We start from the raw sequence: 22,997 nt of genomic DNA, 5'->3' as shown, positions 1-22,997 counted from the left end.
GTACGAACCATGACGGGGGGTCATGGAGCCAAAAGTCCGGCAGTTTCAGCGCCACAGCGAACGTAGCTGCAACAGGAGGCGGAGGACCGGCGACCGCTGATGCCTCCATAGCGGAGTCTGCGTTATCTGCGGCCCGTTGCATGCTCGAGTCAGGGGTCACCAATGTGGAGGTAAGCATCAACGACACAGAGCTCTCAGTTCTCACTCCTTCTTTATTCGTCTCTCACATCAACTGCTCATATCGCGCCACAAAACAGAGGAACACACTTCCCCAACACTGGGTGTGAGTGGAGCCCTCTAGTGGTCCACCACAACATATGTAATTGTATAAGGAAATACAAAGTTTATTCCAGTGTAAATTTGTAATTCTAAAGAATGCATTAGGCTTGAATCAGTTATAAAGTAGTACACTGCACTGTAGAGGGTGATTTTGCATCCAAACTCAGACACCAGTCTTGTTACCATCTATCGTCCACCTGGGCCTTACACAGAGTTTCTCTCTGATTTCTCAGACTTTTTATCTGATTTAGTGCTCAGCTCAGATAAAATAATTATTGTGGGTGATTTTAACATCCATGTAGATGCTAAAAATTAAACAAAAATGTAAGACTGCTTTCTTCTATTTGTGCAACATCTCTAATATTAGAAATATCCTGTCTCAGAGTGACGCTGAAAAACTAGTTCATGCATTTATTACTTCCAGGCTGGACTACTGTAATTCAGGAAAATGAGTACAGTCAGGGGTTAAAGTGGGTTTCAGCAGGTGGGGGAAGCCCAAAATCAGCTGTGGTGTCTCAGTGTGGGGGAAAGAATCACAACTCAGTCATTTCTTTCCAGCAGATTTTCTGTGCACAGCCTGTGATCAGCTGGATTTAACCCCAGTCAACTCAACTTACATACTTGGAATTTTTTAAATTCTGTTACCCCAAATTGTTACTACAAATGTATACAATATTAATAAAAATGATGATTCAATCTTCCTCCCAACCACAAAGTGGTAACGAGATCTTTTCCATCAATCCAGATGAAAACTTTAGGACACAAAGAGGCTTAAATACCTTCAAAATGGCTAAAAGCCTAAACTTACACCTCATACAATACAAAACTGTGCATAGAGCACACTATACAGAAGGAAGGATGTGCCAAATGAGCCTCGCAGACTCAAACATATGCACAGGCATTGCCACTGACAACTACATGCATGCTATGTGGTCTTGTATGCCTGTGCAGAGGTTCTGGCAGAGAATACGTAAAGACATTTCCACATGATTTAGTTTGCTGTAGCCCACATATGGAAGCAAACGCATCACATATATTCCTTCCTGCCCAATACATTTCAAAAAAATATCATCATGAGTTGGAATTTAAAAAATGGTTTGTGTATTACTAAATATAGAAATTTATTTCCAGATTAGTTTGGAGAAAACGTCTGCCTCCTCAAACAAAAGAATTGGATGAATTTATTCCTCTCTGGTCCCACTGATCAAATCCACTACTTGGTGGTCAGCTGTCGTCGTGTCTACTATTGCAGTTACCATTTTATCATTTACTATTTACTATAATTCAGTGTCCAACCTAACAGCCCTGGGTTTGAAGGGTACCAGAATGTACACATACATTTATGGACATACAGCAAGCAAAACACGACACAGTGAAAATGACAGGGGAGAAGGGGGGACAGCTGGAAAAAAAAATCTAAATCAACTTTCTTATTTTACACAAAAACAGGTGCATATAAAATATTCGAACATGCACACAGGCCTGTTTTGTTCTTAGCACCATGCCTGTATTAGTAATAATCATTCTGAACCAGGGTAGGCAACACGAGAACCTGGGACTGTTATGGTGGGACACACCAGAAAGCTAAGTTCAGCTGGCTCAGTATTAATCCATAATACTAAATAATATTCATTTGATCTCATTATGAATTGCTGCTAGTAGGAGTAGATGTTAAGCAGGAAAATATGAAACAGGTATATACTGTTATTTAATTAATGTTCCCAAGAATATTGTGAACAAAATGCATAGATGTTTGCAAAACTTCATAGATTTATCGAAAGTGCTACTGCAGTTCTGCCTGTAGGTTAATTTCTTCATCTGCAGGTTTTCAGTTTGTTTTGTCAGTGAGACAAAGTTTCTGTTTGGATTTGAACACATGCATTACTGTAATCGTCACTCAGAGGATGTAAGTATCTACATATGTTAAACTTCATAACTCACAATGTTCGCACACATGTAAGCACAGATCCAAATATGTCTCCTTATATGTGGAAATAAGAATAAAAATCCAGCCGAAATCATTCCTCCCTGTAGCTCTCTCTCTCACTCTCTCTCTCTCTCTCTCACTCTTCCTACAATTTCTACATGTAAAAGCACGAGTTCACACTGCAATAGTTTTATACCCTTAATATGTGCACACTGTCTACAGAGTAAATAACAAAGTCAGTATGATAGGAGGGCAGCGGACAGGGTGAATCTGTATCTGTAGCATCCATTTATACCAGTAAATGTTTTTACATCCCTAAAGTTTAAAATCTTAAGTAAAATCAAAGTAATGCGATGAGTAGTGTAACAAATTACTTTTTCAAGTAAGTAATTCAATAACCTATTGAATTACTATTAATTAAAGTAATGAGTAATGTCTAATACATTGCTTTTTGACTGTATCGTGTGTGTGGATCAGGAAATGACATAACAAGTACGGACACAAGCAGAGGGTGAAATGTTAGAACAGCAATGTTTCTGCTTGACAAATGTCTATAAACTAAAGCATCCCGGGCAACACCCAGGGGAGGAGCACCAGAGAGGAGGAAGAAATCTTTGTAATTAATATGGCTCTTAATCCACTGCCCAGGTGCCATTGTTTACTTATGTCTACCGAAGAACAGACATTCCTTTTCAAGAGTTCCTGTCAAAAACACCACCAAGCGGCTAAAAATTCAGCTTTGGAACAGGGCATGTCTGTGTCGGTAAACATGACGACATTTAAATCCAATGTCCAATATGAGAATTTGTTAGTACGAGGATAATCTCAGCTCATTATGGACACAGTCAAAACGATACACCTGAGCTAATTTATCTATGACCAGTCTGATGTGTAAATATGATAACCACTGTAGATAAGGGGCAGATGAGGTGACAGGTTAATGTGAAATACCCATCCATCCATGCATCCATCCAACCAATCATCCATCCATCCATTTTGCACCACTTATCTGGTTTCAGGTCACAGGGGAAGCAGTCTGAGAAGAGAAGCCCAGACTTTCCTTACCCTGGCAAGAGATCCCCAGACTCTGCTTCCATTGCAAAGGGTATGGCAGTGGGATTGCGGAGATCTTTAAAGCGTTCCTTTTACAGCCTGCTTATATCCTAAGTTGAAGTCAGCAGCATCCCACTGCCGCTGCACACTCACACGCTCACACTGAGTAAAGCACTGCTTTCCTCTCCTGAGTCGACTGATGGTTTGCCAGAATCGCTTTTAGGCCAACTGAAAGTCTTATTGAGCTACTCTCAATCAGCCACTGACAGAGCTGCACTCCATTTGGCCTGCTGGAACCTGTCCAATTTAAATGTTTCCATTCAATTTTATTTATATAGCGTCACAACAACAGGTGATTCATACTGTAAGGGACTGATTACTAGGGCTAGGTTTCGTCACTGATTTCTAGAACTGATTCGATTCGGATTCACAAGGTCCCAATTCGGTTCAATTTTGACTCAGACAGTCAGAAATATTATAATTATGATCATTTATCAGTACATATCCATATCTATGTATAAAAACAAAGCTGACACTTGTGAGACTTCATCGGAGGTGTAAGCATCATAGCAGATGCCTTTGTGTCAAAGTAACTGAAGATAAAAGACAGAAAAATATGAAGGAGATTTTCCTGGCCTGGCTTTACAAAGTCAGTTCTGCAGTAGATGGAAAACTGAAGAAAACCATGAACCAACATATGAACATGATTACCTGATGCTGCTGAAGTGAAGCAGAGCAAAGTTACAGAGGTTTTATTAGAGACACGGCTAAGAGTTTTGCAATTTGGCATCCTTTGCAAAAGTTTAAACATCTTTGGGACTGAACAGCAGAAATGAGGCTTTCTTGTCGGAGGTCATTTTTGAAGAAAAACAAACAAAAATAAACAGCACTGTACACAACGGCAGACTGGTGCATAATAAGGGAGCGAATTATGCAGATAACAGATTTTTGATGGTTAACTGGTCTTGAGGTACAACTGAGAGAGAGAAAAAGCTGTGCAGGAAGTGTGATTGTTATCATGGTGGAAGCAAAACAGCCAAGTAAGCAGTAATTCATGATGATGTTTATCAAACATGAAGCGTTCTTTTGCTGCTGGTTCAGTGAACTGTGTTTGGAGAGTGACGAAACATGCAGTTTCACAATCTGTGAGATGTCCTCTTTCAGCACGCACTTTTTGCGGAATCCCACGCATGGACTGAGACGGACCTCATATCTTTACCTCACTAACTCAGAGTAACGTTATGGGCTGTATGAACACTGCTCACTTAATGTATGATAAGACAGCAGCCGTTCAACCGGGCCTTGTAAGGCCGGTGAGGAGTGTGTTTATTAACACACAAGCACTGTGTGGTCGTGAGTTTTTGACTGTCTTCCTCTCAACCACTGAATACAACCCACGTGTCCGAGTCGTTCTTTGTCACCCTCTGTAAAAGCTACCTCATTCTGGTTGAAGATTACCTGTTTATAATTTAATTATAAGATAAAATGAGAACTATAAGAAGATAAGCCACTGCATTAAATAAAACCATCCTGCTTCTGAGTGTTCTGCCTCATTACATTACTCAGCTTATAATAAAATGAGCCAATGAGCCTTTGTGTCATAGACTGTTTTTTCATGAACACCTGTTAAATATGAAGCTGCGTAAAAGGATGAAGACATGCAAGATTCTTGCTCCAGATCACCAAGCTGCAGTAGTGTGACTGGCCACAAGAAGGCACAAAGGTAAACCCTGCAGGGTCTGGAAGAACGGCTGGGCAGGCACATAAACACAAAAAGGTCCATGCTTTGGTCCACTTTGAAAATTAATACAATTGATGGACTAATGACATTGTTGATGAGCATTTAAATATTTTCTCAAAACTACATGAAGAATTCACACGTGCAAACGATGATGTACTGTTACTGTTGCCAGAAGATGGAAAGGATGTGGACCACATGTTTTGGTTCAATCCAAAAGAGGAGCAGTTCAGTGGCTTTATAACTGAAGCTGAAAACCGGATCATCACAACAAGACAACAGCATCAAGAAGATTTGAGCCCAGATGACAGCGTGTCAGTGACAGCTACACCAGCTGAAAAGAAATCAGGTCTCAGTTTTGCAGGAAGCTCAGCTAGTAGCTGCTTATCAAGTTTCATCGATATTGTCTGCACAGCAGAAAGAGGAAGCAGAGTGTGCTGTTCAGCTTGCACATGCAGCATCCCTGACACAAAGAAAAGCCTTAGGCATTGAAAAATGTAAGTTAAAGGTAAGAAGGGAACAGCTTGAGATCGAGACAGCTATTGCTGCTTCTACAGCCAAGGTAAAGGTGTTGGAGGAGTGTGAATATGAGAGCTGTAAAAACTATGTAGTTGCTCATAGGAGTCCTGAGGAAGAAGGTATTCGACAGGCAAGCTTCCAAGAGGAAAACATACACTGTGAATATGGTGGGCAGTCACAGGTAAATAATGAGAATGTAAAACAAGAAAATGGCATACACCAAATAGATGCCAGTGGTATTCCAATGAATCTATGTGAAATGACACTAAGATCTTTGTCAGACTGTCGCATTTAGTCCAAAGAGACATTCCCATCTTCAGTGGTTATCTACTTGAGTTCCTACCATTTATAAGAGCCTTTGTCCATACCATTCATGACAAGGCTGATAGTGACAGGATGTATTGCCTTAGATTAACCTAACTCCACCAACTGCATGTCTTTGGACTGCAGGAGGAAGCCGGAGCACCCACAGAGAACCCACGCAGACGCGGGGAGAACATGCAAACACCACACAGAAAGGACCTGGCCAGGTGATGGAATTAAACTCAGCACCTCTTGCTTTGAGGCAACAGTGCTAATCACCAATCACCTGTGCTGCTTGTGTTGCTTGAAGTAACATGTTTGATGCAAATTCTGAAATTTGATGTTTGAGAATATTTCATATTTTGTCATTATTTTCATTTGATTTAGAAAGTCTTAAAGAGGATGTTGAGCTGTATTGTGAAAAGGAAGAACAACGTCAAGCCAATTGCACAAGTCACCATCAAGTGCAGGATTTACCAAAGAGATGCTCTGTCCCCAGTTCGGTTCTGCATAGGCCTGAATTGCTTAAGCCAGATCATTAAGAGGACTGTCTATCGATATTGACTATGGAGTGGAACAAAAGTCAGCCACCTCCTCTACATGGATGCCATCAAGCTGTAGGCCAGGAGTGAACGAGACATCCAACTGATTCACACCACTAGAATCTACAGAAACGACATCAGGATGTCATTCGCACTGGAGAAGTGTAGTCAGGTGGTAACGTAGACAGCACTATGGGAATTGCACTACCAGAAGGCAGTATTGTATCAAAATCCATGAGTGCATCAGGAAATAGACGAAAACTCCTTAATTCGATTCTTAAAGCTTAGAGTCTTAATGGAGAGGAACTGCAAAATGCTCTCTGTTAAGTGGAAGCTATAGTTAACAGATGTTAACCATTAACACATCCAATCATCCCATACCATACACCATATTATACCCGATTCTTTGATCCCCATGATAGAACAGAGAAAACCCGACTCAGAGTGGTCAAAACATTTATAATTCTTTATTCAATCATCTTCCAGAAGAGAGAGCCCTGCACAGCCCAAAGCCAGTTGCAGAATCTCTAACATCAGAAGCTAAAATGTGTCTCATATAGGTGTTATTTTGGTACTTTACACGTCACACACAGCCTCGATACAAACAACTCCTTATATGTTTTTTCTGTCTGGTTTCCTGTTTTTATTTATATGCTTATACAGCTCTACACTAACCTCCTGTTTTTCAGTCTGGCTGAGCACTTAGTTTGTGAGTCAAAAGTGGCCTTCCTTTACAAGCCTTCAATATTAAAATACATAAAACAATATACTCAAAAAATAAGCACTAAGAATATTTGTTTATTCCATAACACACACCATACCATATAAAGTGCTTTAAAATAACCACAACTGACACAAAGTGCTGTACATTGGAACTACAAAATAAAAATGCATAAGATATAAAACAAACCAATTAAAAATGTAAAATAACTAAAAGAAAAGTTAAGTCTTGCTAAGGTCAGAAGCCAACGAATAAAAATGGGTTTTAAGACAAGTTTTAAAAAGTGGACGGTGAAGGGGCCTGGTTAACGCGCAAGGGAAACTTATTCCATAATTTAGGAGCAACAGTAGAGAAAGCCCCGCCCCCTCTGAGCTTCCTCCTGGATCTTGGTACTTCTAGGAGCAGCTGGTCAGCTGACCTTAGAATCCGACATCCGTGTAGTGATGAAGACGCTCAGAGAGGCAGCAGATGACTGTAGCTCAGGAGGTAGAGCAGGTCACCTACTGATCGGAAGGTTGGTGGTTCGATCCCTGGCTCCTCCAGTCTGCATGGTAAATGGCCTGTATTTATATAGCGCCTTAACAGTCCCTAAGGACCCCAAAGCGCTTTACATATCCAGTCATCCACCCATTCACACACACATTCACACACTGGTGATGGCAAGCTACATTGTAGCCACAGCCACCCTGGGGCGCACTGACAGAGGCGAGGCTGCCGAACACTGGCGCCACCGGGCCCTCTGACCACCACCAGTAGGCAACGGGTGAAGTGTCTTGGCCAAGGACACAACGACCGAGACTGTCCAAGCCGGGGCTCGAACCGGCAACCTTCCGATTACAAGGCGAACTCCCAACTCTTGAGCCACGATCGCCCACAGTCTGCATGTCAAGTATCCTTGGGCAAGATACTAACCCCAAGTTGCTCTCCGATGCATCCACCGGAGTATGAATGTGTGTGAATGTAGTTAGATTGCACTAAGTATAGATAAAGTGCTTGTGAGAATGGGTGTGATTGGGTGAATGTGGCATGTTGTATAGAGCGCTTTGAGTACTCCGAGAGAGTAGAAAAGCGCTATATAAGAATCAGTCCATTTACCATGATTCAGAACAATCAATCAAATTTTATTTATATAGCACATTTTAAAGACCGAAGTACACCAAAGTGCTTTCCAGTAAAATCATGATACAGATAAAAATCACAATATAAAATATAAATTACAGATATAAATAAAATAAATAGAATATAAAATAATTACATAATCTAAATGCAAAGCCAGATGTAAATTACCCTAGTTAGCCTTGAATGCCAGGTTAAACAAATACGTTTTTAGACGTGATTTAAAAGACTGAATGGAATCTGATGTGCGAATATGAAGAGTATTCCATAACCTGGGTGCGGCAACGGCAAAGGCACGGTCTCCTCTGGTCTTCAGCCGAGACCTAGGTTGCACTAAGAGCAGTTGGCCCGATGATCTTGGTGCTCTCTTAGGGCTACACAGACAGAGGAGATCAGCTAGGTAGTCAGGTGCCATATTGTTTAGGACTTTATAGGTAAACAATAAAATTTTAAAATCAATTCGATATTTAATAGGAAGCCAATGTAAGTTGGCCAGAACAGGGGTGATAGAATCATACTTTCTAGTGCCGGTCAAGAGACGTGCTGCGGCATTTTGGACCAGCTGCAATCGCTGAAGAAGAGAAGATTGTAGGCCCAAGTAAAGAGAATTACAATAATCCAGTCTTGAAGAACAGAGAAGGTTCACAGTGAAAGTTCTGCCAGATAAGACCTAAAGCATTTAAGTGCAGTGCTACCAATGCCCACTGGGTAATGTAATCGAGATTTTAAAATGTTATGGTCTACTGTGTCCAAGACAGCAGTTAAATCAAGCAAAACCAGAACAACATGGTTACCAGAATCACATGCAAGAAGGATGCTGTCAAAGACCTTTACTAATGCACATTCGGTGCTCATCTAGAAAATATTTTCAACTAAAATATTTAGAAAACGTTATAAAGAAAATGCAGCTTATAATAGGTCTGTAATTAGCCAGGACAGCGTGATTAAGGCCAGCCTTCTTAAGCAGTGGCTGCACTGCTACACATTTACATTTTGCAGGAACCTCACCAGAGAACAGACTGCTGCTAATAATGGTAAGAACAGACTGCCCTATACTAAGCAACATTTATTTAAAAAAATCATTAGGCACAGGATCACAGGACGAACCTGAGGGCTTAATATGGTGAACCATTTCCTCTAAAAGTGAGAGCATCAAAGGCTTAAACTGAGTGAAAGCAGCAGTGCAAGGGACAGAGACAGATGGGTCAGGAACTGTGATACCAGTCCAGGTGGTGGAAACGTTTTCAATAAAAAAGCACTGAAAATGACTGGAGAGGGGTACAAACAGACATTATGTGGAGTATTAAGAACCATAGTGTTAAATAACACGCGAGAACAGTTGTGAAATCATATTTGCAAGATGTTCCCTTTTTGCCTCTCAAAAGGGTTTTGGTAGTGTTTTAAACTTTAAAATGACACCTGCAGTTTATCTTTTTTCCACCGGCGTTCTGCTCGGTGACGTTGCCTTCTGACAGCACAGGTTCTGTCATTAGCCTCAGCTTTAGCCTTAGGCTACATCCACACTAGCCCAGACAGATTTGAAAACGGCGTTTTCATCTGAAAACGCTCCGCGTCCACACTAGCGTTTTCCGTCGTTTTCACAGAGTTGTGCGTCCACATTGAAACGGCCCAAAACGCTTACGTTCCAATCCTGCGCATGCGCAAAAGCGAGTGAGAATTAAAGAATTTGAAGAAAAGCTGTCTGGAGCACGTACAAACTGATATTCATCTTTTTTAGGGCTGTCAAAATTGAGAGCAATCAAAACAACTGCTGTATAATGCACTCCGCTATCTTTGTTTATTTGGTCACATGACTGCATCACATGACTAAAATACATTTAGAAAGTCTGCGTTTTCGTGTGTCCACACTGCGACGGGACAGCTGTGTTTTGAAATTTATGCGTTTTCGAGAGCGTTTTCAAAACGCTGCGTTTTTCCTTGAGGAAAGCTCAGTGTGGACGGGAGGCCAAAACGGAGAGAAAACGATGCGTTTTCAAACGAAAACGCATTAGTGTGGACGTAGCCTTAGGCTGCCTGGTTTTTAATGGAGCCACAGAGTCCAGGATGATTTGACAGGAAGAATAAAAGCAGGAACTTAGCTCTTCTAAATAAGAGGAGAAACAGTCAGAAGAGACATGGAGCAAACTGAAAGCAGCAGAAAACAGAGCAGCAGTGGAAGGGTTAATGCCTGTCAGCGCCAACAACAATCACTAAGCCATGTAAAGACCCCAATGATTTAGAAGCATTAACCCCCAAACATCTCTTCTTATTAAAGACATCTCCCTTCCTCCCTCCTTCCTAAGAGAAGTTCAAAAGGATAACATCTGCACGTCGCTGCTGAGTATAGGTCCAGTCTATGGCTGATCTCCCATGGAGGTTTTCCAAGGAATACCTGCTTCAGCAAATATTGTAGGAAAGACCTAAGTGGTCTGACATAAAGCACAACTTTATGACTCTGTGGCTTTTCATTGACAAGACGTTGGCTCTGGATTCATGGACAATGGGAAGAGTTGCTGACCAAGAAAGGCCCCTTACTAAAGTGTGTTTCCTACTGGAGGCAGAAATCATGACTTAATGTTCAATTCAATTCAATTCAATTCAATTCAATTTTATTTATACAGCGCCAAATCGCAACAGCAGTTGCCTCAAGGCGCTTTATACTGTACAGTAGATAGCACAATAATAAATACAGAGAAAAACCCAACAATCATATGACCCCCTATGAGCAAGCACTTTGGCGACAGTGGGAAGGAAAAACTCCCTTTTAACAGGAAGAAACCTCCGGCAGAACCAGGCTCAGGGAGGGGCGGGGCCATCTGCTGTGATTGGTTGGGGTGAGAGAAGGAAAACAGGATAAAGACATGCTGTGGAAGAGAGACAGAGATTAATAACAGATATGATTCGATGCAGAGAGGTCTATTAACACATAGTGAGTGAGAAAGGTGACTGGAAAGGAAAAACTCAATGCATCATGGGAATCCCCAGCAGCCTACGTCTGTTGCAGCATAACTAAGGGAGGATTCAGGGTCACCTGGTCCAGCCCTAACTATGTGCTTTAGCAAAAAGGAAAGTTTGAAGCCTAATCTTGAAAGTAGAGATAGTGTCTGTCTCCTGAATCCAAACTGGAAGCTGGTTCCACAGAATATCATAATGTTTTACTCTGAGATTCATTCTCTTGTTCTGAAAATGTGTGTTTACAACCCACAGCTATGCTGATCCTGCCTTTGATAGCAATGTGTTTTCAACTAAGTCTCTGGGGAGCAAAGTACGGGGGTCAGCAATCTCTGTCCAAGCAAAACACTGGGAATGCTGGAACTATCAAAGTGAGGATTTTGAGAAAAATATATGATATGCTGTCATGACATTATAACAGATGGCATGGTGGTTAACACTGTTACCTCACAGCAACAAGGTTCTGTGTTTAATTCCCCCATCAGGCTGGGTTCTCCCTGTGTTTGTGTGGGTTCTCTCTGGGTACTAATTCCTCCCAAAGACACGAAGTTAGTGAGGTTCGGTTAACTATTTGCAGTGTTGGGGGAGTAACGGAATACATGTACCAGTGTTACGTATTTAAAGTACAAATAATGAGTAACTGTTTTCAGTTACAGTTATCGTTTTAAAAGGTGGTATTCAGAATACTTTTACTTTGTTGAAATAAAGGGATTACATGGCGGTCTTTTCCTGTTTCATATGTTAGGCTGTGCCCTCTCTATTTTTGGTAATTCCACACCGGTGGAAAACCAAACAAACACGCATTAAGAGGCTCTAATGTCTGTGTCTCAATCTCGCGGCCCATGTCACCTCTACTTGCGGCCGCATAATCACGTGAAGAAATATTTTAAAAAATTATTCACAAAAATGATTTAATATGAAGGCAACAGGCAGAGTGTTACAGGCACAGCCATAAAGAATGCAGCCTGATGGGCAGTGCAGCCCAGCTGTAAGTAAGCTATTAAGACTCGACTGTACGCTGTGTTCGTGTTTTCCTCTGAAACAATAAGTTTCGTTGGAGCAGCCTTTCAACGCCTCTCTCTGTCTCTCGCTAGTAAAGTTGACCCAGACAACAAAGTAAAGCTAGTTTTCGGCTACGAGCCCGACACGAACCCGACGTATTAGCCAGAGGTCCCTTTACTACGGTTCAGAGCCGCGGACCTGTTTTATATACGCGCGGAATAGTTTTCTATAGGAGATCGCTGCAAACAGTGCAGCCTTACCTAATGTCCACCTACTGTTACTCATTTATATTAAGATTTTAACATCTAGTTGGTATTGGTATAGAGAGTAACCTTCAGTAATAGTAATAAATCACAGCAATAGTACATTCATGTAGTTGTAAAAAGCATGATAATATATTAAGTAATCCAAAGTATTCAGAATACATTACTCTCATTGAGTAACGTAACGGAATACGTTACAAAATACATTTTGGGGCATGTAATCTGTAATCTGTAGTGGAATACATTTTAAAAGTAACCTTCCCAACACTGACTATGTGTTAGCCCTGTGACAGACTGGCAACCTGTCCAGGGTGTAGCCTGCGTCTCACCTCACTGGGATAGGCTCCAGACCCCCCCACAATCCATTAAAAGGATAAGCGGCAGAGAAAGGATCGATATAACATAAAATGATAATTACTGCTACTACTGCTATGTGTTGAGAACAGGTCGTTGCCCTGTTAAACTCAAATCAAACCTTGTTTACTTTTATAATTTCTTTCGATTTCTTTCTCATTTTTTTAATCTTTGATTTTTTAGTCTGACAAAAAGCAAAAAATGGTTTTCTGTTTCTATTTCCGAGTCAATTCAGCAATATTCCAAACCCCGGCCAAGAAATGCAACTCTGTGTGCTCCACTTTAATCTTCTGTTCACCGAACTATAATTAAGCTTCGGAGACTCAGGCCCATGTCTGCTCACAGTGGACATGGAAAGAAAAGGGCTGCCATTTACGTCCCTCCTCTTCCCCTAAGGCTCCGTGGAGTCAAATTGGTTCCAGATGCATTCTCTCATGGCTAGCCTCCACAACCGAGTCACATCAAGCGAGCAGAAGAGAGAAATTTTGCAAAAAACTCAGCAGAGCAAAAAAATGTGTGGAATTTCTACACAAAGTGCGAAGAAAACAGTATCAACTAAAGGCCGGTCATCAGTTTAACACATGGTGAGAGCCTTATTACCGTCGCCAGCCTGACCAACAATATGCACCCCGAATGAGGATCTAAGTCTTTTGTTTCTTTCATGTTGAGGACAGATGTGCAAGCGGTGAAAAAACAGATATTTAGCCAGAGCAAATCCACATCCTGCACCCATGTGCACTGAACATCAAAGCGCTCGCCAGTTCACACACTGCTAGTTGAGTCCCTTTAGATAAGACACCCACTAAGGGGGTCTGGCACAAATGATATTAAATCACATTAAAACAGGTAAAGGCAAAAATGTTCGAAATGGATCAAGCACGTCCTCCATGCTGACTTTACCAATTAGCAAGTCAAAGCTAATCAAAGGTCACTTTGATTTAGTTTTTGATCAGGTCCCAGAGAGTTCATGAAAAGCATTAATGATTGGCTCTTCATTCATGTTTACATGGGCTCTTTCTTTTATTCAAACAGCAGCCAGCATGCCCTTCTCACCACAGACAGAGACCTAACTCAGGACTACATTTTCATTTTGTTTATTTAACTTACACATGTGTTGGGGAACATTTATAGAAGCCGAACTGAACAGTGATAAATAAAACACATAAAGACTTCTTCCTAGCAGCTCTGTATATACACGTTAAACTGCTCATGACGTTCGCTTGCCGTCGATCCCTTTTAACTCCCCCACCCGATCCGCTATGTCCGCCCCGTTTCCTTCCTTTACCCGGTAATTTGTCACACAAGAAACAAATCTGCTCTTTTGAAAGCATGCATTCATAAATGACAAAAGGATACATTCTGGGAAGAGTTTATATTAACTTTGATCTTTGTCCTTAAAAGCCCGAAGGCTTCTGTGTACGTAAAACAAGACGTCAACTCAATACGTCGCGTTTCGCAGGAGGGTAAAGCTAACGTCCACCTCAATGCTTTCACTAATTTGAATGTTATTTAGATGATCGGAAACGCCGCACGCCCAACATGTACCACTAAATCCTCTTGTGAATGTTCGTCGCGTAGGAAAATCTCCAATCACTGTGGAGCTCCAACTTTCCAAATGTGTGTGTGTGTGAGAGTGTTTAAACCGTTATTTCCACACTTACACATTCCTTGGTGGGCGGTAGCTTGCAGTGTGAACCAGTACAACCTTTGTTATTTATCAACAGTGAACCATAATAATGCTTTTGGAAATTTACCCAAACACTTTAAAGTTTCAGAATAAAAGCCAATGACGACTTTGTGTGGTATCTAAATTTACCAACAGTAAAGTAACCAACTGTAAGAATATGAAGAAAGTGGAGTCTTAGTACATCTCTACGGTGAATGCGATGCCAGTTGTCACTGAATAAACACAGTCAGTCGTTTTTCAGCACAACATTAAAGCAGACGAACATCTGAGTTAGTCGAGTTTAAGAATATAACGCACACACTCACCCTGAGCTCGCACTGGCCGGCTGTAAAAGTTTACGGCGAGAAGGAAACTGGTTATCTGGAAACACAGACGCATCTTATTGAAATCCTAAAGTGCATCGTGGATAAGAAGACATAGAAAAAGTAACATGTTGCTCATTGGGTCGCCGCTCGCTCTCTCGCTGCCCTCTCTATCCCTCCCTATGTCCACAACCCCAGGTTTGGCGACCGCAGAGAGCATGCGCAGATTGAAGCCGGAGCCCGGTTAAGTAGATGTTCGATGTCTGTTCAGTGTATGCTGCAGTTTAACCCTCATGTTTACTGTCACTGTTATTATGTTTCTCAGCGAAAAAGACATAAAGATTTATATTAGTGCCTCCCAGTCACAGTCTGTTAGCAGTCAGTACTCCTAATCAGCTTTGGACTTTAGAACTACTGAGGTCATCAAACACGAGTCAGAGAAAAAGGCAGAAATCTGACATAAAAGACTTTAATGTCAGAATGAACTCACTGAAGAAACGTGTCGGATTTCAGTGAGTTTTTGGCGTGGCCGAGCTGAGTGGTCCCCAGCAGTTGAGCAGTTTTTGTATTACAGACGCTCGCTGCCTACCCATATGAGTAATATATTCATAATTTACTCTTAGTACAGTGAGAAACTTTAATGAATGTTAACAATAACATACACACACACACACACACACACACACATATATATATATATATATGTATATATATTATCACACCATATTAGCTAACACAAGAGAGATTTACTGAAAGATTTACTGAAAGGCTATCCCTTAGCTCACTTCTTCCATTATTGTATTTCTTCCCGCATAAAATAGATAGCTTTTCTGCTAACTACAGTCAGTACTTTCCTACTGGCATTAGTGGTGACCTAAGAGGCTTAACCTTAACATTGCTTTGCAGCGTAAACATTGAAGAAAATGACTGTCTTTTCTTTCTTCTTTTGTGTATATTGATGGTGATGCAACTTTGGCAAATTACATCTCCTCCTACAGAGACCGAATTGCCTTCTTCAGTTTCTGCCAAAGCAAACAACCACTTTCAAAAAGAAAACTAGGACTTTAGGACTTCTGCAGAAACTTTGTGAGAAAATGAAAAACAGAAATGAAAGTTCAAAGGAGAAGACCTCACATGCAGATGCAAGAATAAGGCAGACAAAGAAGCAAAAAGCAACATGAAATGTTGAGATAGGATGGATACACAATGATGGAAAAATAGCCAAACAGGTGAGAGCAAAGCAGGGTGGTGGACCGAGAAAAATTCAAATGGCCACTTAATGGATTAAAAGATATTCTTCAGGAAGGAAATGTTTTTCCTGATGGCATATCTCCTAAGGGATCTGAAATAGTTTGACGTTTGCGACTTGAACCACCTTACTGATCACACCTGACAGTCTATTGGCAATATGTATGAGGCAGCGAGGCTGACAATGTTATGCTTCTACACTGCAACAAAGCCAAAAGATCCTGAAGAAGATGCCGTGGTGTTTGATATGATTACTGCTTTCTCTGATGCAGAGATTTGGAGAAAAACACTGAATGTGAAGCGTATACTTTCAGACAACACAGAAGAAGCAGGCAGTGGATCAGGGATGCTGAGAGATGTACTTACCTGCTCCTGGTCTGAATTTTATGCAGCCTTGGTACAACAGTTAAAGTGGCATTCATTCGCCATGATTTTCCTACTGAAAAATGGAAGGCAGGTGGGTGAATACTTTTAAAAGGTTACCAAGACTGTCAGCATTTTCTTGTAAAATTTTGCTGGTAAAATGTTACTTTTCACACTACATTTCTATTGCGCTACACAAATACAGGCCATTTACCATTGTGGTTTTGAGTTTGTTGATGAAGCTCCTTATCCATTTGAATAGGCCTGAAATCCATAACCAGTGTTGGGAAGGTTACTTTTAAAATGTATTTCCGCTACAGATTACATGGCCCAAAATGTAGTTTGTAACATTTTCCATTAAGTTACTCAATGTGAGTAACGTATTCTGAATACTTTGGATTACTTGATATATTGTCATGCTTTTTACAACTACATGGATGTCCTATTGCTGTGTGATTTATTACTATTACTGATGGCTACTCGCCATACCAATAATTCAATTCAATTCAATTCAATTCAATTTTATTTATACAGCACCAAATCACAACAACAGTCGCCTCAAGCTGCTTTATATTGTAATGTAGACCCTACAATAATACATACAGAGAAAAACCCAACAACAACCCCCTGTGAGCAAGCACTTTGGTGACATTGGGAAGGAAAAACTCCCTTTTAACAGGAAGAAACCTCCGGCAGAACCAGGCTCAAGGAGGGGCGGGGCCATCTGCCACCAATTAGATTTTTAAATCGTAATATAAAATGAGTAAATGTAGGGTGGACATTAGGTAAGGCTGCACTTGTTGCAGCGTTCTCATATAGAAAACTATTTCTGTATCAGTAATATTTTTTCTTTTTGTCTGCTTTCAGAACTGCACATGATTATTTACAGCTAGCAGGTTGCTAATGCCATCCATCAAGTCTAACAGTTCGCAGTCTATGAACTAACCTCAGCTAACCATGTTAGCTCGGTGGCAAGTAGCCTTTAGTAATAGTAATAAATCACACAGCAATAGCACATCGGAGATACTGAAGTTGCTCATAAACCAGGTAGCTACCACAGCTAAAACAAGGTCCAAACAAGAATGTAATAATATGGTAATTTCTAAGTTATTACCACCCAATTACCCATGGTTGATTCTGTGTAATAAGCAGGAAAAGGAGCTGCAAAATGCAAAACTGCCTGCTTCCATTTAATAACATTAATAACCAGGTAATAACCTTTTAAAACAAACTTAAAGATTTGTAATGACTACCAGGAAACATCTGTGGGAGGTTAGGGGGATCACACTCCTCATCCTCCCTGGGAAAGTCTATGCCAGGGTGCTAGAAAGGAGAGTCCATCCGTTAGTCAAACCTCGAATACAGGAGGAACAATGCGGTTTTCGTCCTGGTCGTGGAACACTGGACCAGCTCTTTATCCTCTTAAGGATACTTGCATGGGATTTGCCCAACCAGTCTACATGTGTTTTGTGGACATGGAGAAGGCATTTGACCGTGTCCCTCGGGGTGTCCTGTGCGAGGTGCTGTGGAAGTATGGGGTGTCTGGCCCAAGAGCTTGGTCCCTATAGCTGGCAAAAAGGCAGACTTGTTCCTGGTGGACGAAGGACTCTGCCAGGGCTGCCCTTTATCACCGATTCTTGTAATAATTTTATGGACAGAATTTCTAGGCATAGCCAAGTGGTGGAAGGTTTTCACTTGCACTGTAAAAAAGAAAATGTTGAGAAAACGTAAAATTTCAAGGCAACATGATGCAAGAGATTTTTGAGTTTTCTCAACTTTTGCCAACTGTTGTTGACTCAACTAAGATTTACAAGTTCTGCCAACTTGGATCTTCTTGTTCACCTAATTAGGATAATCCCGGAAGTCTAACGAAGAAATTCTGGTTTCAATGCCATGTATTTCTGCCTTCACCAAACACAGATATTCTTGTTGAGTAATCATACAATTCTTACTCCAGTGAGTTGAAAATTTACCTATATAAACAAAGGAAAATGTATGTTGTTATTATACTTGAAAAAACACTTAATAAATAGATATAGAATAAAACAAAGCACAATTCAATGTTATCTAAAAGCTTATTTATTTTGTTCAACAGTCTTTTCAGTACATTTCAGAATGTCATGGGTAGTAGGGTGAATTTCTGTTAAAAAAAACAAAAAGAAAGAAAGAAAAGAAATAACAAACAAACAAAAACGTGTTGCCAGTTTCTTTTGGGTGCTTTGAGCACCCCAGCAGAGACGTTAAAATTCCAGAGTCCAGAACCAAAAAAGAAAAGTGTCCAGCAACTTAATAATTCATGCACACACACCCTGACCGTCTTGTAAAAGCTGAACATAACTATTGCACATTAAATAGGGTAGTGCTACAAACGAATGCCTATGCACCCAGACATTGACATTTTACACAGGCTTACTATGATGAACTATGGAAGTTAAAAGTTCTTAGAAATGTTACCATCAATGAAGAGGAAACTAACACTATAACAAATCTTTTAAAATACTACAAGACAAATTTTCACCATATATTCTCAACAATACAGATTCATCTGACTAAAATTTACATTTCGAATAATGATTTATCCACTTCACCTTCATATTGTCCGACCAGGCCAAAATAAGATGGCCTGAATTGCTTCAAAGGTAAAACTCATCTGCTTTGGATAATCAATGTCGAGGGCATACAGAAGGCCAAAGAGGTGTGCCAGGGCAGTAGAGAGATCTGGAATGTTCTGTAGCACGATGTCCCCTTCCAACACAACTGCATGTTCTCGCACAGACGTATCAGCATCGTCATCTTGTAGGATGGTGAGGATGGCAACTGATGCACCGTTCAACACTGGTTCCAAAATGTCAGTGTCCTGAAGAAAAGTAAAATATGAATTATTGAAAGCTAAGAAAAACTAAAGACAAAACAAATTTCTAAAGATTTTAACTTTAACCTCTATACCATGCTGGTCGTTTGACTCATGGAGGTTTTAAGAAGAAAAAGCTTATTTTCTTTTAATTAATGCCACCTTGTGAGTTTTGTACAAAAATATTTTCTGCTATGGAACAACCACTAACAATGCCCAGCTGCTGCTCAGCAGAAAAAAAGGAGTGAGAGTTATGACAACTGCAATCCCCACTATAAAATTATCTGGACTGCACTGAGAAAGTGTACATTTCCATTTTGGATAAACTCATCCTTTAAAAACATCTCATAGCAATTAGTTTTACTTGCATTACTTTTTTGTACTTACTAAGCACTTCAGGAAAACCTCTGTTGCATCTTCTCTTGAGGAAAATGGGCAGGCCTCTCAGTGCCCGTTGGACACAGTATTGGATGTCTAAAGAGTATTCAGTGGAAAACAAGAATTTCAATTAGTGAAGTAACATGGTGTACTATACACAATGCAAAATCAGAACTCTCATAGTAATGAAAGTAAAGCACAGGTCAGACCCAGCAACACGCAAAACGTACAACCCCCCCCCCAAAAAAAACAACAACAACAACACCATGTTAACAATTTTACTTTCGTTTTACAAATTAAATAAAATACTGCCAAATAAGAACAAAGCAATGACTCATGACATTCATTTTTACTGACATATCCACTGATGTGTTTTGTTTGAAGCCAACATCTTTTTCAGTTTCTGTTAAGAGAAAAGTATACTCTCTTCTAAAAATGTCAGATAAAGGAGCACTCACCTGTTCATCAAGTTTATCCAGGAGGTCTTCCATCTCCTCACCAAGAGCTCCCTTCTTAGACCAGTACGGTTTCAGCAGGCCAGGCACAACTTTGTCAAGGGATGCATTGAAGGTCCCCAGGAGGTCTTTGCTTGTGATCCGATGAAATTTTCAGATATCTAAACAATACATTCACCAAAATATTGTCATTTATTCAGCACAGAAAATTCCTGGGTAGCTGTCTTGGACAGTCTGCACCATGTTATATGCCTGACTGTGTCATCAACAGCAAAACCTACCTACTTCAAAAATCTCTCATGAATACGTCTTTTGCACAGGAATAGAAACACCCCCCACAAAACCCAGTATCAATATGAAAATACATATTATGTTCTAAGTTGCACCAAAATCTGTGACCAATCAGATTCTGTGACCTGCCTTAGTATTCTTTCCCTAACAATCTCAGACTATAGAAGTCCTATTTCTAGCACAAAAAGAAAAAAAATACATGCTAAGTCAAAATTATGAGATTGCCTTTCTGTTTCACAATTTCGATTTAGCATGGGGACTCTTGTACTGGCAGAAATGTTCAGGGTAAGGATTTCAATATAACACTGGCAAGGGCCTTGACTGGAGTGGTAGCACAAGATAATAAAGTTGGCCAATGCATTACCCCAGCAAATACCGTACTGCTTCAATATAAGTATAAATCATGCCCAATTTGAATAATAATTAAATTATAAATAAATTAGGACAGTCTTACCTCCTCAGAGGAAAACAGCGCAGGTCATCTCTCCTGGACCTCAGATACCATAGGCTGACACTCCACGACCTCTCTCCGCCTGAGAGAAAATGTTTGCAATAATGAAACATTTCAATATAATGTAGAAAAAAAACGAGAAAAAAAAGTTACGGATCGGACTCCCCGATCCTTACTGCGCATGTGCAAAGTCGGACCGTACAGATCGCGTCTACCCGTGGAATTGTACATAAAATCAATACTCCACCAACAAAAAGGCTCTCAAAACAATACAATACTTTCCACAGCTTTGAAGGATGGGTCAGGTGTATCCTTCGTGGCCCACCCTATGCCAGAATTCATAGCGCGGCCCAGCCGATTCTAGTTTCAAACAATGGCGGCAGCCATTGTTTGAATATTTGTTTGAATAGTTTTAATATTACTCTTATTACTCTTTCTGGGTCACAAAGTAAACTTTTAAGGTATTTTCAGGCGAGAATGTAGCTGTGTAAATTTCAAATATCTGCTCAGTTTATTAAGACAACACATTTTTGCAAAAATGCTTCTACGTTTTCGGAGACATCTGTTACCACCAGCTTCGATAGCTAGCTGGGGATTCAAGGCTCGCTAGAGCAGCGAACTCCTGGCATATCATTTTCAACCCCCCGCGCGGTCCTTCGCTAGCTTAAACATGATATATAAGTCCCTTAGATGACTTAAATATGTTATTGCTTGGCTTTTTTTCAGTGCTTTACTCGTTCCACCCTCCTGGGTCCTCAGGAGGATGCAGCCTAGCGCTTGTAGAAAATCATAATAACAGATGTCGTTAGCTCACCTGCTAGGGCAAATGGCCGGCAGCTCCCGCACCTGTCCAAAAAATGGTCAAATAATACACTCCAACTTCAGACCAGGTAAAATCCGTAATGGTCGAAAAATTGTAATTTTCATCCAACTTTGGCCACGTTTGTTCAAAGTTTCTTAGCAGGTTTTCAGTTCAGAACACATCGACAAACCACTATCACACAGTCTGCTCAGACTCGTTTGGTCTAGTTCAAACTTATTCAGACCACATGTGCCAGGCACCTACGGGGTTTCCCACCGGTTCCCAACTCGACTCAAAAAATCTACTCAAAAGTTGATAATCTTTGTTATGCTCGCTAGAAAATCTTAGTTAGGACAACAATGGAAGAAATTTGTTGGGCAGACAAGCTATTTTAGGTTGTAAATGGAAAGTTTTATTTCTAAGTCAGTTTAATTTGAAAACTTTACTCAAATCAACAATTACTAGTTATCGTTTTTACAGTGTGGGTGGTCTCAGAATCTCATCTCTGCTTTTCGTTGATGATGGGGTTCTGTTGGCTTCATCGGGTGGTGGCCTCCAGCTCACACTGGAAGGCTTTGCAGCCAAGTGTGAAGCGGTGGGAATGAGAATCAGCACCTCTAAATCTGAGGCCATGGTCCTCAGCTGGAAAAGGGTGGAGTGCCCACTCCTGGTCAGGGACGAGTTCCTGCCCCAGAGTGGAGGACTTTAAGTATCTCGGGGTCTTGTTCGCGAGTGATGGGAGAAAGGAGCGTGGTGCTGTGGCTGCAGTAATGCGGACGCTGTACCGGTCCGTCGTGGTGAAGAGAGAGTTGAATATAAAAGCGAAGCTCTCAATTTACCGGTGGGTCTACGTCCCTACCCTCACCTATGGTCACGAGCTGTGGGTAGAGACCGAAAGAACAAGATCGCGGATACAAGCCGCGGAACTGAGCTTCCTCCGAAGGGTGGCTGGGCAGATAGGGAGAGGAGTTCAGCCATCCAGGAGGGGCTCAGAGTAGAGCCGCTGCTTTTGAAGTTGAAGAAAAACAATGTTAAACCAAGCATGATGTAATTAGCAATTCTTTGAGCAACAGCAATTTCACAGATACCAACTGTCCTATTGGAAAAATGACACACACTCACACTCACACACACACATGCACAATAGGAAAATGGCAACCATGAAGAAGCCGCTATGAAAGCTGCAAACACTAAGTACCTGCAGAAGGTCAGGCAAGTCCTGAGGAATCAGATGAACGGTAAGAACAAAATCCAGGCTATCAACACCTATGCGCTGCCCATGATCAGGTACCCTGCTGGGATAAATAAGCTGGCCAAAGGAGGAGATAGAAGCCACTGCTGACAACACAAGGAAGCTCCTTACTATACATGGAGTGTTTCCCCCCTAAGTCCAGCACCCT

The 22,997-nt window shown here is 40.9% G+C and overlaps 1 protein-coding gene and 1 long non-coding RNA gene across 2 annotated transcripts in view; both read right to left on the bottom strand.

Moving 5' to 3' along the window:
- reck (reversion-inducing-cysteine-rich protein with kazal motifs) overlaps positions 1-14,965 on the bottom strand; it is a 78,010-nt gene extending 63,045 nt beyond the window's left edge. Inside the window, exon 1 of the mRNA XM_005462289.3 lies at positions 14,762-14,965. Within this exon, the coding sequence (XP_005462346.1) occupies positions 14,762-14,834 (73 nt within the window). The 5' untranslated portion in view covers positions 14,835-14,965. The remainder of the gene's footprint in view (positions 1-14,761) is intronic.
- A 3,813-nt stretch (positions 14,966-18,778) lies between these two features.
- Positions 18,779-22,078, bottom strand: LOC109199275 (uncharacterized). The gene is made up of 5 exons (XR_002059706.2): positions 21,610-22,078; positions 20,799-20,877; positions 20,057-20,214; positions 19,608-19,694; positions 18,779-19,226 (listed from the first exon to the last, which is right to left on the bottom strand). It is a non-coding gene; the product is annotated as an uncharacterized LOC109199275 (long non-coding RNA).
- Between the last annotated feature and the right edge of the window lie 919 nt (positions 22,079-22,997).

This window comes from Oreochromis niloticus, linkage group LG9, assembly GCF_001858045.2.
Source record: "Oreochromis niloticus isolate F11D_XX linkage group LG9, O_niloticus_UMD_NMBU, whole genome shotgun sequence".
Lineage (NCBI taxonomy): Eukaryota > Metazoa > Chordata > Actinopteri > Cichliformes > Cichlidae > Oreochromis > Oreochromis niloticus.
Note: the sequence above shows the minus strand (reverse complement) of the source record. Positions and strands in the feature narration are given on the sequence as shown.